The 18,858-nt window shown below is 39.4% G+C and overlaps 1 protein-coding gene across 1 annotated transcript in view; it reads right to left on the bottom strand.

Annotated features, from left to right (window-relative positions):
* The window catches only part of Prkg2 (protein kinase cGMP-dependent 2), a 104,231-nt gene that overhangs the window by 50,061 nt on the left and 35,312 nt on the right, over window positions 1-18,858 (bottom strand). The window contains exons 4-8 of the mRNA XM_036201717.1: window positions 15,898-16,011; window positions 15,218-15,323; window positions 11,456-11,519; window positions 4,211-4,288; window positions 1,996-2,090 (exon numbers count right to left, since the gene is read on the bottom strand). Of these exons, the coding sequence (XP_036057610.1) occupies window positions 1,996-2,090; window positions 4,211-4,288; window positions 11,456-11,519; window positions 15,218-15,323; window positions 15,898-16,011 (457 nt within the window). The remainder of the gene's footprint in view (window positions 1-1,995; window positions 2,091-4,210; window positions 4,289-11,455; window positions 11,520-15,217; window positions 15,324-15,897; window positions 16,012-18,858) is intronic.

The raw sequence follows: 18,858 nt of genomic DNA, 5'->3' as shown, positions 1-18,858 counted from the left end.
GGACAGAAAAGACTCAGGCAGCCCATCTCTTGTAGGTCCCAGAAACCCCCCCTTTCTTTCTAGATGACATCCAAAGACCACCTTATGCACTTTACAGTCTGTCCTCAGTGTGTAGGATTCCTGCTGGGGGTATCAGTGAAAATAACTGAGCCTTGGGATCTTTTAGTCAGAGGCAGGACAGCTTTGGATCAGTTTACACATGCAACTAAAAGCAGAGGTGGAGGAGGAGGTATGAGCAGAGGCAGAAATGGGGGAGAGAGAAGCAAGCACAGACACAGACACGGACATGATCTTGGGTTACAAGTTCAGAGCAAGGGAATTATTGAGGTTTTCACCTTACATGTCCACTTTATTGCTGTCACAAAGATCATTCCCTGCACACCCCATAGCTACCACAGTTTCCCATGTGTGCATTCAAAGTAACTGTACATTAAGTGCCATGGATTTATTTTTATAAATAAAATTCTCAAAGAACCCCTGAGACTATTTAATGTCATTTTGAAAACACATAAAATAGAAACAAGACTGAGCCACAGTCAGCAGCCCTAAAAAATAGGATCATAAAAATGTGCAAAAGAAAGGAGAAACATTTGTATTAATATTTCCTTCCTATTCATTTTAGCTTTGTGCTTTCAGAAGCTTTGGGGAGTTGGTTGTCTATGTTAAACATAAATTTTCATATTTCCTATAGGAAAAGACCTATACTTGGCTAGCTGCAGCCAAGTCCAGCTAAACCAGATAGCATATGGGTTCTCAAGAGCTGCTTAGTATCTGTCCTACACTATAGGATCCTATGAATCTTCAAGGTTTATTTGTTTTGCTTGAAAATGGGTAGAAAATAACCTCTAAATGTCAAAAATAAATACATTGAAGTCTTAGGTTATTATGATAGTGTTAAAAAAAAGATAATTTCCTTATTATCAAAGTGAGTTCATTACTGGCTGGGAAATAAGAAAGAAAACTCAGCTTGCCTTTAAATTCTACTTTGAAATTTCTTACATAATAGCTAAAGCCCAATGTATTATGTTTTAGTACGTGGGCTTTCTTTGAAAAATAAAAGATGTGTGAACTTTAGATAATCAAATATGTCTTTGGGTAATTTCGGAGCACTTTCTCTTGGCGCTGTAATTGTGCAGCCTGTCATACAAACCAGCAAACCTGGAGCTTCATAGGTGAAAGTTAAGAAAATGAAAAAAGGGCAGAAATAACTCTTTTCTTCAAACATAAACTACAAATAAAACCATTTGCTGGTAATATAAAATCTAAGTGATTTCCTAAATAACTCCACATTATTCACTTAAAAATATATGTAACTCCAAAAATGTGTCTTTTTCTGAACTCTATTTGCTATTTTATGAAACTATTTCTATTTAGGAAAATGAATTTCTCAAGATACAGGGTTTGTTTGTTTGTTTGTGGAAGTACAAGTGTCCCTTGAGCCACTTACTAGCTTTTAATAGCATTTTTCCATAATTTAGGTCAATAGTAAATAAACTTATACTTCAAAAGGTAGAAAGGTCACAGAAATTTCAAATGCATTATATTGAGCTGATGCTAAAACATGTAAATTGAGCTCACAAAAATTTTCTAAAACTTGATTATTTTTGACATGATGGTGTAAAGACACCCAGAGTATGAAAAGTCGTGATTTTTAAATTTTATTATAGTTATTTATTTATTCTGTGTTGATGTGTGTGTGTGTGTGTGTGTGTGTGTGTGTGTGTGTGTGTGTGTGTGTGTGTGTTTGCCTGGGCATGCCATACATATGGAGGTCAGAGGACAATCTGGGGGAGTTACTTGTCATTAGATTTGGTGGCAAGTGCTGACCTGTCCTGCCAGCTCTCTTCACATTTGAATTTAAAAGAAATTTTTTGAGTAGGATAATATTGCAAACTATGGCAACATTCCAATTATTTTCTGGGCAAAATTAGTGTTTTGACATGGAAAACAGTCCAAGCCTTTTTTTCTGAGCACTGTGTAAATCCACAGACTCACCTGATCAGAGCTTTTTCTCCAAAGTACTCCCCTTTCTGCAGGGTTTTAATCAGCTGTGGCTGGTCATGGCCTTCTGTGCTCTGTGTGACTTTCACCTAAACAAAGTGAAACAATTCAAAAGAGAGGTCAGAGTAAATGAGGGATCTGAGCACACACACGCATCAGATAAACTCTGCAGAACCATCTGAAAGGGGGAAGAGGAGGCTGCATCACTGTTACAGTCCTTATACTGTTACAGTGGTCACACTGTTACTATCCTTACACCTTTTCAGTCCTTACACTGCTACAATTGTTACACCTTTATAGTCCTTATACTGTTACAGTCCTTACACCTTTTCAGTCCTTACACAGCTACAGTTGTTACACCTTTACAGTCCTTATACTGCTACAGTGGTCACACTGTTACAGTCCTTACACCTTTTCAGCCTTCACACTGCTACAGCTGTTACACCTTTACAGTCCTTATTCTGTTACAGTGGTCACACTCTTACAGTCCTTACACCTTTTCAGTCCTTACACTGCTACAATTGTTACACATTTTCAATCCTTATACTGCTACAGTTGCTATGCCATTACAGTCCTTACATTGCTGCTGTAATACACTGCTGTACTCTGCTCTTGTTAAGGCAGGTGTTTGACAACCCTCTGTAACAGAATTCTCCATCCAAATCACCTTCTAAAATTAAATTTTGTTTTTGTTTATTTTATTTTATTTTATTTTATTTTATTTTATTTTTGAGACAGGATTCCCTGGTGTGTCCCTGGCTGTTCTGAAACTTGCTCTTTAGACTAGGCTAGCCCCAAACTCAGATATCTGCCTGCCTCTGCCTCCTAAGTGCTGGGATCAAAAGCATGTGTTGTTGGTTGTTTTCTTTACTCTTTTGGAGCATCTACCACCCAGCTCCCAAATAAATCACACACAGAGGATTATTATTACTTATAAATGTCTGGCCTTAGCTTGGCTTGTTGCTAGCCAGCTTTACTTAAATTATCCTGTTTGTCTTTTGCCTCTGGGCTTTTATCTTCCTCTATTCCTGTATACATACCTTTCTTTGTTCCTTACTCCGTGGATTGTTGTGTAGCTAGCTGGTTGGCCCCTGATGTCCTCCTCTCCTTGTTCTCTCGTTCCTTCTCCTTCTACTCCCAGATTTCTCCTTCTATTAATTCTCTCTGCCTGCCAGCCCTGCCTATCCTTTCTCCAGTCATGCTATTGGCCATTCAGTTCTTTATTAGACCATCAGGTGTTTTAGACAGGCACAGTAACACAGCTTCACAGAGTTAAACAAATGCAACATAAACAAAAATAACACACCTTGAGATAATATTTCCCAACAGGGGTGTACCATCACATCTGGCTCCAAAGGTCAGTTTTTTAAATATAAACCCAGTGATTCCTTTTGAGAGATCCTCAAAGCATATAATCTGAGTCTGCTTTGTTGGGACCTTTGTTGCTTCCAAAAGTCTAACAGAGTTGATAACTTAATCAGGAATAAGTTTAAGTATCAGTGTGATGTCTCTCCATAGGTAGGATATATCATATAGACCTCCCAAACAATGCAAATTGGTGGCTGGCCATTTCAAAGTGAAGCACAGGCAAGGAGGGTGAGGCCCAGAAACTGGAACATACAATATTCCCTATTTGAGCTAGACCTATTCTAGTTAAATATGTTAATAACTATTTCACAGTGGCTAGAGTTTGTGGTTGATGTTTATAAATGTCCCAGTGAGTAAATATTTTAAAATGATAACAATGCCAATTTCTTTATTAGCCAGAATTCTTCCAAAGAATAGACCTTTACTTGCTGAATTCATTCTCCTAAACTGTGGGTCAAATCTGTCATATAAAGACCTTATTCCAGCCTTGTTCTTGAACAATTGGGCTGATTGACAATCATATACTCATTCCTAAAATGGGCCTCTAGAAATAAACCAGCCATTATAGACATCGCACACAGTGAGGCTTCCATAGAAACCAGAGTAACTTGTGTGCAGTTACTGACAAGCTACATTGTCTGCTGTGGTCCATCCCAAGTGTTCTGTACCCTTATGCCCAAACCCAGCCAACCTCATAAAGAACCCCTGAGATTCTGTCAGAGATACCTCATCACTCCTTCAGTCAGGGGGCTTCTTCCATGGCAATGAAGAACACTGCTACATCCATGGCATACCAATCATAACAGAAGTCTTTATGACTTAAGCCTTATTTAGCATTTACCTTTCCTTTTGCCAAAATGAAAAAGGTGCTCCCTTCCTCTCCTTCTCTGATGATGTAATCGCCTTTGTCATAGTATTCCTGTTGGGATGAAAAACAAGCAGAATGTCAGATCAAGTGGAGGTTTATGACTGAAGGAATAGAAAGAACTCTCTGTGTCTTTAAATGAGTATGGATTGCCTCTAAGCTGTCCTCTATTAATACTGTGGCAAAAGTAATGAGAGTTAGTTGCTTTATTAATCAGCAAGAAGATGTGTGCTTGTTCACTGAGAAACCTCACTTATTCAATATTCAATTTTAGTTAAAGAGGGCAGAGATCTGATGAGAAGAGAGAGCAGGACAACATCCAGGGATGCGGTGTGATCTCACCTTTGGAAGAACTGCAATGTCTAGTAACTGTCTGAAGAGTGGATCAAAGGTTCAGAAACCTTTTACACATATCAGAAACAAGTGCATGATTGAATGATAACTTGAAAATACTCCTAATGGATATAAGGAAGAGCATCCTTAACATCTAACTCTTTGGGGAGCAAACCTAGGAGTCTGCATACAGAACAGGTAGCTCTGCCAGGGGCATTATTTCTAAAGAACTCTCAACACAAACAGTCCCAGAGACATCAGAACATACATGTGCAAATTCTGGGTTTAGTGTTGATGTACCCTCAGGGAACTGCAAATGATCACTTTTTCATAAATTAATTTTTCTGTCCTTACTACATAGCTGTGTGATTTGAGAATTCTTGAGCAGGGAAAAGTAATGTATCTACTCATTAGAGCACAGGATCAAGCCGGTACCTTAGGACACCCAGACAGATATTACCCCGTGTCGCCTTAATTTGATGTTGTCTCAAGTCAGAGAACTAAAATGGATTTCTTAATTATTTATACTAACAAAATGGGTTTGTTTAATTCTTTAAAACAGCAAAACTGACAACATAATTTCACTCATTTGTTTCTTTTAGACTGGAAAATAAAGTCTAAACCAAATTACTTTAGCATGTTTGCCTTTCAATATTTTCCTGATCATTTAGGCAAAACGATCAAAGTACAATAAAATAAATATTTATGGGCTGAATATTACTCCTCATATCAATGAATACAACTTTAATTTTTTTATAGCAATGTATATATTTAGTAAGACATTTCAATGTCTCTTAGAAAGAACCATGAAACCAAAGGAACCAGATTCAAAGCCCATCTCTACATGGAATTTCTTTTAAATGAATACATCAACTAAGAACATTGACCTTCTAAGCTAGAGAAATTCATTAGTTTTCTGTAGATGCCAAAACAAACAAGCACAAATCTAGTGGCTTTAAGCAGTGCCCTTTGATTAGCATCCTGCTTCTGTGGGTCAGGAAGCTCAAGGACAGATTCGAGCAGCTAGGTTTTCTCTACTTGAGGTCTTTCAAGCATGGGTTTGAAGTGTTAGTAGGAACTGTATTCCATTCTGAAACCTCAAGGCAGGAATATTTGCTTCAAGTTCACTATGATGGCTGACTGAATTCATTTGTGGGATGAGATTGCATTTTCTTCTTATCCATCGGTGGGGAGTCAGGTACCCCTGACATCTTAGAATGGGTAATGGCATGTAGGATTCCTATGCATGGAGTCTTGCTGACTTCCACTTCCAATACAAAGTAGAACAATTCACTCCTTTCAAGGGCTTATGCAAGTACATTCAGTTCATCTAGCCAGCCAGGGGTTGGGGATGGGCATTTGGGGGTACAATTCTGCATATCCCCATAAGACAATGTTTTCTGAACTACTGGGAATACCTTAAACATAACATAGTAAATGTTTTTTTTTTTTAACAATTGATGCATGAAGGGAAAGGACAGTGGTATATGTTTCACTGTCACATCTCTGAACCTCAATTTCCTCTTCAACAAAGTAAGACGGTATACATCAACTGTACCTAATCAATGTCTGAGGATGCAGCAGAAGTGTTCATAAAATGCGTGGTTCAACTTTTGGTACACACCAGGCACCTGGTGACTGTTAATTCCTGTGAACAGACTGTAAACTGGCTCTCAGAGTCTTCCACAGGCATATGTGGCTACCCAAAGACATGATACTTCTGCCGTTAATTTAAGCCATATAGTTAGTTTATGTTGTAAAAAACCAGGCAAAGGCAATGAGTCCCACTTCTGAGCCAGGCCCACAAAACTTTTCATGTGCATATCTTTAATTAGACGGCCTAGAAGGACCTTGAAAACCACTTGATAAATGGAAATAGCCAAGTAGCCATCCATTTCTATTCTTGAAAGTCTGAGAACATACCCTTTGGACTGCTCTGTAAACAAGAGATGAATTCTATTTTACACAAATAACAAGATTTTACATTCACTTCCCTTAGCCCAGTTCTTCACTTTTTTCTCATTTCCTATTTTTCAGAAGTCTTCACTATAGAGAAATTCTGTTTTACAGTGGCAATAACTGTGACCCTTAAGGATGACCACAACCTTACAACTCAAGATGTCTTCCCTCTGTACCTAAGACACCAGACTCTCAGTAAAGTGTCCTATCAGATCACCGATGTCTGAGGATCTGTTCTCCACATCTCTTATCCCCACTCCAATCTCAGTCTCCATCACCTACATGGAGCAGAAACGTCACAAGAAGTTTCTGAAGGTCTATCAGACTGTTCTTCAACTATTACAAAACCCCTTACATGTGCAGAGGTGTGGCTTCAATTCCTGCCAACCAGCTAAGTTCAAAGGGGACAAGCTTGAAAGGAGACATTGAAAAAGAGCCTTATGATTTCTTAAAGGTCAGCTTCCCCAGTGGACACATCCCAGGGATGCTTCTTTGTCACCCAAAACCATGGAAGGAAAGCAAATAACACCTCCCAGTGTGTCAACTCAGAGATGAGGAAAGGCTGTGGAAACAGGTAGGACCAAAAATATATAGTGGTGAGTACTGGCTATGATGCTAGACTGCCCAGTATTTGCCAACTGGGGTATGCAGGCAGTCAGGCCAGGGCAGCCACCGCAACCCAAAAGAGGAGTGCAAACAGTGTGGTGACTGTCCTGTGGTTACATCGTAAAGGGGTCCCTTAGAAGACCAAGATGCCATGGGCTCCATCCTGCAGAGAGATGGCTTAATTTACGTGTATACTTGATATACCCATAAAGGTACACACACATAGATACTTACATAAGATTGAAACAGTCTAAAACCATGCCTGCACTTCTACTTTGATGTTGCAGAACCGTTTCACTAAATTGGTTTCATGAACTAGTAATGATCTACTACCCATGGCCTGAAAAAGGAAATTTTAAAGGAAGATGTCTAGAAGTCTGGAGAAAGATACAGCATATGTGAAAAATAAAAAATAAAAATAAGGAAATCAATTTCAAAAGAGAGTAAGGAAAGATCAGAAGAAAACAGCGCAAATTGACAGCAGCCCCTAAAGACATTATTTCTCAATGTTAATAAGATACCCCTTTTGTGCTGATGAAGCAAAAAGGCAATAAATCGAGTTCCTGTACAGAAAACATAAGAACAGGGAAGAAACTCCAGAGTAAAAGCAAAGATAATCCCAGACGTCCACACAATCTAGAAATTGTGCTACAAATTTTCATTGCAAAAAAGCATTGATGACTGACAAGATGTAACACATACACATAAGCACACATGTTTAACTCACTCTGTGACCATGAATCCCAGCTTATTGTTTAAAAACCTGTTCACAGAGCTGAGGAGATAAGGCAGGCAGCAAAGTGACTTTCTTACAGGCAGGAGTCCCTGAGTTTGAGCCCCAGCATCCACATTTTGAAAGCTGGCTATGAGAGCATGTGTTTGTAGCTCCAGCACTAGGGAGGAAAAGACAAGTGGATTCTGGTGGCTCACTGGCCCGCCAGCTTAGTCTAATCAAGTAAGTTCAGGCCAACATGAGACCGTGTTCAAAAGAAAAGGGGCATGGTGCCTGAGAGATGACACCCACAGTTGTCCGCTGTCCCTTTACACATGCATACACACATACACACACACATGCACACATACCCACACACTCACCTGAACTACATATAACATGCATAGAGAGACCAGGTTTTGAAAAACATGATTTAAAATGGCAATCTCTGGAATGAAGAGGCAGAACATGGCACACTCCACAAAACAGCCTTTCAATCCCTTTTCACCACCCCCCCCCCCACTCCCAGCGCTTCTCAAACTGTAATGAGCTTAAGGATCCCACTGGTGGAATTTTAGAACTGTGGCACTGGGATTCTCTACCAGTTTCTGATTCAGTGAGCATGGGACAGTACCCAGGAATCTGCCTTTCCGATGGCACCCTGGACTAGAAGAAGGATAAAGACATTCACACGAGTGTACCTTGCACAGCGCTGCCACAACTGGAGCTCTGTGGAAGGTGCAGAGGTGGATACACAGAAGGGAAGCAGTGCTGAGAGCCACTGGGTCAGGTTCCAGAGCTCTGCCCCAACCAGACAAGTTGCTGCTTAATCTCTGTGTTAACTCAGGAGAGTGCAAATTAACACACATTTTCACTGTTGCCTGCATGGAAGCAGACACTCTTCTGTCACCTGACTGCTTCACAATCGCCCAGGGATAGGAGCCACATTAGAATTTTCATCATCTGCTGTTGCTACCACTTCAAACCTACATCCTGCTGTATGGCTGTCATTCACTGAGTCCTAAAGCCTAGCAGTGACTGTGTGCTGTTATCCCCCACTCATGCTCCAGGCAGAGCATGAGCAGAGGCTTCCAGAAGATGACTGCCTTGCAAATAGGATTCTCTGGGAGACTTGTGCTCAAGAGAGCTGGTGGAAAACTGAACTACCAGAGCCAAATATTTGGTGTAGGAATTCAACAGTCTGTGTCTTAAACACATAGGATCTGAATGAAAAAGGAGGGCAAGATTGCTCATGGTTGAGGTTGAGGAGGGTTTTATTTATTGTAGATGTGAGGGAGAGTACAGCGGGAGGTATCTGGAAGAGTCCAGAGCAGGGAGAGAAAGAAGCACACCAAACACATCCAGCAGACTGAGCAGGCCCATGGGGGGTGGGGCACAGGGAGAGTTAGAGGAAGAGAAGAGAGAGAGGCAAGAGACAGGACCAGGAGCCAAGAGCAGAGGAGAAAGAGAGAAAGGAAAGAGAATAAGGACCAAGAGAGCCAGCTGCTGAAATGACATGGTTATATAGGAATGAGAAGCTGGGCTACAGAGTTTTAGTGTAGGGAGCTGGGTGAGAAGAGCAGAGAGAGCCACAGATACTGAGTGAGCCCACTGGCCAGTGTGCTTTGGTATGCTAATAGGCAGCATAGTTCGTGGTTTGTCCTGAGTTTCTTTGGAACCTGACAGGATCCACCGCTTGGTGTGTGTGGAGGGGTGGGGCGTGGGGGGTGGGGGAGGACACAGGATGACTCTCTCTCTCTACAGGATGAACCCTTCTCTCTACCTTTCTCCCCATACACAAAAGAAAAAAGCTTCCCCACCAAGCTCTAAGCAGAATTTCAGACACTTTCTGTTTTCTCAAAGACTGTGGGTCTCAGGACAAATGCTCTGAGAACTCAGTAGGTGCTCTGTCATACCCCCCTGCTCTGGAGGCTGCCTGTGGTCAGGACCCTGTGGATGAGTCAGGAGTGGAGCTTTGCTGGTAAATTATGTGCTTTTCTTAGAACTAAACAGATCCCATTACTCTGTTGCTAATCACTTCCGCATCCGAGAATTTTCACACATTACAGAGACGCATTTGTTTGTCAGGTAGAATAAAGAGCCCTTTATAAATAGTGCTGCTGTCTGCAGATGCTGAGATGCGACCATGCTTTCCCAAAGTGTTTTAAAAGATGAAGCTTGCAAACTTGAATTGTGTGCTAATTAATAATTCTAGACAGCCTTCTATGTATCCTGTAGCTGTTGCTTATGGCCACTATAAATATGTCTAACTGACCATATATTTTTAATGACATAAAGTTCTAATATTTGCTATCAGCATGGGATTCCCCTCTCATGAATGCCTTTTATTAGTAGCATATTAAAAACAGATTTCTTTGGTTAACAACAACAAAAAAAATGTGTATATTATAGTGCCTTTCTGGCCTGAAAAGAAAAACACCCTAAGAAACTGGGATGAATTATTAATTTGTAACATCTGTGATTGGTTTATGTTACAGTGAGAAAATCCCAAAGGGATACAGACTACACAGGCTTGTTGAAGCTAACTTCATATCTGAAACCCCAGGGGACAGGAGGCAAGGCATGGTGTCCCCATCGCTTGTCCTTGATAAACTATTGGATGTTCCATGACTACATGTTTAAACATTACTGATGTCACTTAGGTTTTGGAAAAATGGTCACCGCTTCCGTCTCTGCAAATAGGAGTTTGCATTGTTTGTTATGATTGACAGGGGCATGGGTCTGTCAGCAAACAGACCGGCAGAGCTTTTTACTTTGTTCCTACTAAAAGCAGCTCTGTACATGCGTCACATCCAGCTATGATATTGCCATCAGTCTCTACCTCTTCTTAATTTCAGAAAAGTCGTTTTGGTTTCAATGAAATGGACCCCCAAGAAAGGGAGAGGGACCATTTGCTTTGAATTATAATCTCTGAAATCTGAAGAGGTTTTCATAAACTGGTATCATTAAAAACCAAGGGGCACTTATAAAGCAGTAAGGATTGACAAGTCTTAGACTGAAACCAGCCATCTGTGGATGCCAGGAATGAGCTTTTGAACCCTTTCCAATCTGCCATTTGCCTCTAGATATTGAAATAGGTGAGAGTGCAATCTCTTCAAAGGTGTTTTCATGGCCCAGAATGCTGAATATAGCATGGTATAGCATGCTGCATGGCCTGGCTGCAGACACCTCCCCCACAGCCCCAGCTTGCCCTTTTTGTACCCTGTTTCCTAATTATGCCTCACTGATTCCTTTATATTATGAAAACTCTGCAAGGGATTGTGATGTTAATTGGAGAAAATCAAATGCCTCTTGAGTAAGGCAGATTAGTTGTATAAAATGTACTAAAAAGATTAAAATATGTAAATCAAATTTCACTTTACACATGCAAATCCAATTCCTTTTTGCAAGTTCCAAGGCTATCTAACCCTTGCTGGTCCCTTAATTCAGTGTGGGTTGGCCTAAGGTTTCTCACAATCTAAAACAGCTCCTGGTCTCTGTAGTTTAGCATTTTACAATCTTTTCCTCTTTTTTCATTTACAGTACTAACAGTATGACTAGATTCTAAAATCTTCTAATGATATTTATTTTTTTACTTTAAAATTTCTTACCACTTCCAAACAGTCAATGATCTTGGTTAGTTTATCTTCAGGTAAGTTCTTCAGCAAGGAAACACTTCAAAATTAAAAAGAAATCTTAAATTAATTATCTTTTTTTAATTAAGAATTTTTTTGAGATATAGTCTCACTATGCAGTCCAGGCTACTCCTGAACTCACGTTCCTCCTGCCTCAGCCTTGTAAGCACTATGATTAAAGGCATGTAACACCACACGCAGCTTTTACTTAATTATGTCTTGGGAAAAAAAACCATTATTTCATACAGACACTAAATTTTTACATTCACTTACTATTATAATGCAATGCACTTCAGTTTTTCCAAAGCATTTAAATACTGAAAACACATAAATAATAGAATTTCTTGACAACTGGAAATTATTCATATGTACTATACTATTCCCGGCATTTGTCATAGGTGTAAAAATGAAGGTACCAAGATCTTCCAAAGGGGACAGTCACATCCTGTCTACTGGAGAGGAAACCCATGCACATCTTGGTTGGTTTTCTAAGTGACTCACATTTGGAAAAGTGTTTTCTCCACTTCCCTTTGTCGCTTAGAGTCTGGGTGAGTAGAGACTCAAGGTGAAGGGTTAGAATTTCATCCAAATCCTTGCAATTAAGTAAAGACTGAACCTATGGGGACATGGAAACTACCAGTGGCATACCCTTTGATTATTAATCTTACTGTTCTGTCTTTTTAAATCAGTGTTTCCAGAAGTAGGTAACAGGAACATTTGTTCTGAGAGTCAAATATAATACTGAAAACCATTATTTTAAAAAATCAGAAATTTCCCTCAGTATGATTAACGAACCAAATATGACTAAACTGTTTTATTAAAGCAATTTCTTTCTATTTTACACATTTTTTAGGCTATCGATATAATTTCTATAAATGAACTATTTCTCTTTTTACCATCTATCATTTGACATGCTTACAGGAAAAATTATGCTATTCCCAAAACGTCTGACTAGATCTTGTGAAGGCAGGGAGCTCTGGGCAGACTCTTCCACACACGAAGCAGGCAGCATGAGGCTAGTAGACAGCTGTAAGCATGTCTGCACTGGTGTGTTGAATTTCAAACCACCAAAATGAGCCCCAGCTGGAGAACAGATGAATGCATAGTGACAGGTAAAGAATTAATGGGCTGCAAAAGTAACACCATTCTTACCGAGTTCAAAATGGGTTAAATCAAGCCATAAGCAAAATTACAAAGAATACCAAGGGGCTAATTAACCACTAAACTTCCAAAAGCAGCCAATACCTGAAAGGAGGAGGGGCAGACATCTGTGATGATGTCAGAGCCCACAGGCACTTTGGGGCAACCCCTAACTTCAAGGATACTTTTTAATATTATATGCTCATTTAAATTTATTTTAACTGAAGTGCATATATAAAATTGGATGTCTTTATAGGGTACTTTCCCATGTTTCTATGCAATGTTTAAATGTGAGTAAACACATATTTCTCCAAAAGTTTATCATTTTCTTAAGGATAAAAACATTCAGAATTCTTCCCCTAAGCTCTTAAGAATATATGTTACATTGTTTTTATGCATAATCACTTTTGGTGCAATATCACAACTTCTTACTCCTGTTCACCTCTAATTTAGAACCCACTGGCCAACAGTTTTTCATCCCTCTTCCCCCTTACTGTTTTAGGCATCTGGGAAGCACCATTCTGCTGTCAAGCTCTACACAGTGAACCTTCCCAGAGTCTACACACGAGTGAGACTGTGCCATATTTGTCTGTCTATGCCTAGCCTGCTTCATTAACACCACAGGCTCCACTTTGAGTCACGTAATCCCAAATGACGAGCTTTAATCGTTTTATGTTTAAATATTGTTCCATTATACATGAACTACATTTTCCTCATCCATTCATGGGCTGATGGTCAATGAGATGGTATCCATTTCCTGGCTATTCTGGATGGTGGTGCAAAGAACATGGAGGCACAGATGTCTCCTCTATCTCCTCTAACATACGGATCTCATTCCCTGTGAATACATTCCTAGTAATGGAGTTGTTAGCATTATGAGGTTTTGTGATTTACATATATATACTACAAACCCTGCATTTTACATGCCATATTTAAAAACTGTAAATATAAAAAAAGAGGTTATTATATATGATGAGACAAAGAAAACCGCATTCTCTAGAGTGGCACCTCCCAGTTGAGACAGCAAAGGCAACTAGAACTCAGTTTCCACATGCTTATCAAAGTTTTCCTTCTGGTCCAAACTGGGATCTATGAATAGAAAGCCTGTCACCCTTGGGATTGGATCAGGAGAAATCTAGTTCATCTCTCCTCTGTGAGGACGGAGGTCAGGTTTATCTTGTTCACCACTGAATCCACCATCTTTGACGTCTAGAAACAAATATTTGTTGAATGAATGAATGAGTGAATGAAATAACAAAAAGAAAGATGGAGAAAAGGAATATCTACTAGTAGGTTCTTTGGCCTCCTTCAACTCAGGCAAAGCATGCTGAGCTCCAAGGGGGTTGTTGCTCTGCAGTGATTCAGGTTTTGTCTCAGATAATCATCTACATCCTGAAGCCACTGGTTTATTCATGTACCCCCTTTTTTTAACCTCATGTGTAAGTGGGCCTTATTTACTTCAAATGCTGACCTGCGACATTCAGCTGTAGAATTTTAAGATCACCTGTATTTAGGTAGATCCAACCACATGTCAGCTAAGGTACCCGATACCTGGATAAGACACCTGCTTGTCACTACTGCAACTCTTTGTCAGGAGTCACTGTTTCTCTAGGAGGGTGTGGCAGAGAGGTGCTCTAGAAGAACCTGCATCCTGACTATGTTCTGCTGATTATGTGTGTGCTCCTGTGGTACTTCTGAGCCCCTACTAAACACTAAAGCATGGGCAGACCTAATAGAATTGGCTTTTCAGGCTGGCTATGGAAGATCAAATTACTAGACTATACTTGGGAAAAACTTAAAATTTACTTTTATAAGTCACATGATTCATAATTATTGTTACCACTTATCCTAAGTGCATTTTATCACATGATGTGTTCCAAATTCAGAGGCTACCAAAACTCTCACAGATAATATAAAACTAGTGTACATGAAGAAAATACATTCTCAAAAAGAGTTATCTCTTCCAGCTCACTTTTAAAGTTATACAGACATTTGGTTCCATATAAAGGGACTCAGTCATGATGCCAAGGTACATAACATTTTACAAAGTGATCTGTCCTTGAATCCATATACAGTATCCTTAATATTCTGATGGGCCTGATGAGATGGCTCAGGGTATAAAGAGGCTTGAGCCAGGCCTGGTCACCTTAGTTTGATCCCATGGAAGTACATGATAGAAGGAAAGATCCAACTCTTGGAAGCTGTCCTCTGACTTCCACACGTGTGATGTGGCATACCTTGTCAGTGTGTGTGTGCCCACATCTGCACATACACATAAACACACACACACACACACACACACACACACACACACACACACACATAAATAAAATATAATAATAACTAAAAGTAATATTAGAAGAATTAGCCTTTTGCTGTACTCTCTCAGATCAAAATAACTCAGCACATAAGCTAATAGGAAGCAAATATAATTTTGGGTATCTGCTGCCATTTACTACAGGAGAATTCTTTTGCTCCTTGCTTTAATAATATAGAAACTGCTTGAATTGGGGAAAACTGTTAGGGAAATCATTATTACTCTGGCAAAAATCACCCTGTCCACACAATGGCTGCCCTTCCCCACATGGTTCTTCTTACCTTCTGAGGAAGTTTCTGTACTCCTCATCCCTGGCTTGGGCCGTTCTCCTCATAATGTTCTGGAAAACCTCTCTGTCGAGTGCCCAAGTTTTAACATTGGTAATAGCTTGAGAAAATAATACAATGGTGTTTAGCATCAGAAGGAAACACTCCAAAATGTCAGCCAGTGACTATATATTTATTTTGGAAATGTATTATTTAAACATGCAAGTGAAAGGAAATAATGAAAGAGTGGGTAATTTTATACCACTTCAGCTTTGAAATCTACCAGGATTTGGAAGAGGGTAGCAGAACATTTCTTTTTCTGATTGTGTTTTGGGTAGGATGATGCTTAAATGATTTGCAATTTCCAGTTATACCCCACACGCACAGGGTGTGTTTCTAAGTCACGCTGGTCAGCCTATAGCTGATCCAAACACTAAAGAGTTCATGAGCAGGTGATTGGAAGTTAAAAGTGTTGTATGCACAAAGGTGTGAATGTGCAGTCAGACTAAGAGTCAATACCCAGGGTAGGGAAAGTTCTTCTTAACTTAAATTATTCATCTCAAAGCTCACATACAAATCTTTTTACTGCAATTGTGTTTTTATGAACCAGAGTATGTGGAGCAAAGTGCCATAAGCTTGGCTTAGGAAACAACCTTCGATGCAGTGGTGATTCCAAGCAGCTTTTCTCTGCTTACCTTTCACAGAGGCAGTCCGTGTACAGTTGTACAAAATCGCCAGTTCCCCAAATGTGGTCCACATTGGGATGGATGACAGCAACTTCTCTCCTTGGAACACCTCTAGTCTACCCTCTATCAAGTAGAAATTAAGAAAAACACAGATCACCAAAATCTATCTTAGTTCCATAGAGGAAAAAAATAACCAGAAATCATTCAACATTCAGTTAAGCTACTTAGGAATCTGACTATCTCAGAGTGGTTAAAAGATCCAGCCTGAAACCAAACCTGCCACTTACTCACATTGAGCAGTTTGCCATCATGGATGGTGGGGAGAAACACATATATTTCATGCACTTACCATGAGAATTAAATGCTAATACATGTAGGGAACTTAAAACAATAGATAGCACAGGCTAACTGTTATGTAAATACTAACAATATTCATTCTGTTCTATGAAAAATGTAGCCATTTCTCCCTTACCAGGAGCCCAACAATCAGTGTGTCTTGAAAACACTGCACAGCTGTTGCCATGAGGGAAGAGAAAATTAGCAGAGCCATGATGCCCTGGCTGTCGGGTCAAGCTACCTAGTTCTCCATCTGGGTTGCATTTGTTGTTGACTGTATAACTTTGGCTAAGTTACTCCATGGTTCTCTGCTGCTGAACCTCCCATTCCTGCACCTGTCTATACCTACACAAAGCCGGGTTAGAGAAAACAGAGCACCGAGCAAGCTTCCTACAGTTGCTTTGCCCTGGAAACCCTCTTTTATTTTTCCTCTTCAAATGAAATTTTCTCTAATAAAAAAAAATCATAAGCAAAAACATCTACATTTTTGAAGGAAGAAAAATGGGGAAGCAATATCAGTCTTTCTTCCTCCTGCTCCCAAATAGCTTGGGTCAATATGTTATCCACTCAATTCACCAAACCTGATAGGAGAATTGACATCATTCCGGGAACCATTACAACTGCCGGACAAGAGAAACAAAGGTGTTTGCTAGGTCAGAACTACATTCTAGCAAAGAAAAAATAAAAAAGAACTTTTTTTTTTTTGGTTCTACATTCCACAGATTAGACATGCAGTTTAATAATTTCTTATTATAGCTAATTCTAACTCCATTGAAACCACTTAGTGGTGCTCTCCAGTTGATATCCTGAATCTTAGTGCTTGTCAAGGTTCTTTTCGTAATTGGTTTTGGCTCATGGGATTTGAATAATACCGAAGAATTATAAGGAATATCAAGAGTTCAAGCTAACTGTGCTGTACTATTTGATATTCATGCTATATTTTATAAAGGAGAGAACTTTAATTATCAAATTAATTTGCTTGGGCAGATAATTAAGCCAGGCAATTCAGTCCTTAGATGCCACAATAATTAATTCAAATAAATTTCACTTCCATGTAGGCTGTACGCCTGGTCTCAATGGCTGCAGTAATGCCTCTCTCCAAGTCTTTCATCAGAATTATTGGCAAGGAACAAGATGGGCTGGTGTGGGATTCCTGTCCTCTCTTAGCAGGTTCCATAAATATTTGTTGACTTAATGACCTATCTTCTCCTGCCAGAATGCTCTCGTGTTGCTAAAATAGATGGGAAACAGCCAAGAAAAGAGTTGTAAGAAGAAAGTATTACTGTGGGTCATCTATCCTTGTAAGAACTGTAGGCTGTCTAAATTAAGACTATAACTCACTACAAGAGGAGAATAATGACTCGGGAATGGCAGACTCATTTTGAAGTTGCCTTTAAAGATTATCTGACAAATAAAACCAATAATTACAAAAACTGATGGGCTTCTAGAATCAAAATATAAAGGAACAATCCTTGGCATATTACAAACAGGACAATACAAGTCCCTTAACTTGCTTAGATAGGCAACTTCTAAGGCCATGAGAAACAGAAAAAGCAATGCTGCTTGATTGCTTAGATAATTGGGAACCCACTGCTAGGTAGAAGTTCATAGCATCAACTAGGCTGCCACACCACCAAGGTAAGGAAGTGCAATTTTCTTCCCTAAGACTCAAAAAGTTGAGGCAATTCAGAATTTTACATGAAATTCAATGACCTCAACCCCTATCCAAGTAATTTCTTGCTTCTTTATATTTAAAAATTAGCAACCATTTAAAAATCCATAGGTAGGTCTGCTACTATCTCCCAGGGACTAGTGTTCAATTGATCACAGAGAATGGGAACTAAACGGCTTTAAAAACACCAGTTTAATTAGTACGACATTTTATTTGATTTGTTAAACCTAACTTATCCTTTGAAATCATTGGCCGACAATCAATGTGATTTTCAAAACTATGAAAACAAACTCTCCTCAGATCATTGTCAGAAGTGTTGACATAAGCAACCACACTTGGAAGGAAACTTTTCAGTAACTGAAAGAATGAAGCTTCAGGTCAGATTTTCTGTCTGCTTTTCACTTACCACTTACAGGCACTGAGATTTTGGCTACGTGATTTAACCTCTGGGGGGATTGTCTCCACTGATAACATTGAGAGACACTGTGCTTGTTCTTAGAAGATAGGTAAGAAATGAAATGAGATCTATCAAGTGTTCAATGAGATACGAGATACATACAACATCCTAGATAAACATCAACCACTGTCATAATCACATCACCAATATCCTCATCTCATGAAGTCCATCTGTTTATTGTCTACAAATGGAGCAACTTGGCTTTGGTTTTATAATTTTTTTCAAAAATACAAAAATAGAACATTGATGCCAAAATACTCAATAAAATATTGGCAGACAAATTCCAAGAACATATCAAGTTATCCACCATGGTCAAATGGGCTTCATCCCAGAGATACAGGGAGGATTCAACATATGGGAATCTATCAATGTACTCCACCATATAAACAAATTGATAGAAAAAAAGAACATGATCATCTCATTAGATTCTGAAAAAGCCTTTGACAAAAATCCAACTCCCCTGCATGAAAAACATATTGGAGAAATCAGGAATACAAGGAACATA

The sequence above is a fragment of the Onychomys torridus genome, chromosome 10, assembly GCF_903995425.1.
Source record: "Onychomys torridus chromosome 10, mOncTor1.1, whole genome shotgun sequence".
In the NCBI taxonomy this organism is placed as follows: domain Eukaryota; kingdom Metazoa; phylum Chordata; class Mammalia; order Rodentia; family Cricetidae; genus Onychomys; species Onychomys torridus.
The sequence above is the reverse complement of the archived record's forward strand: the minus strand, read 5'-3'. Positions and strand labels throughout refer to the sequence as shown.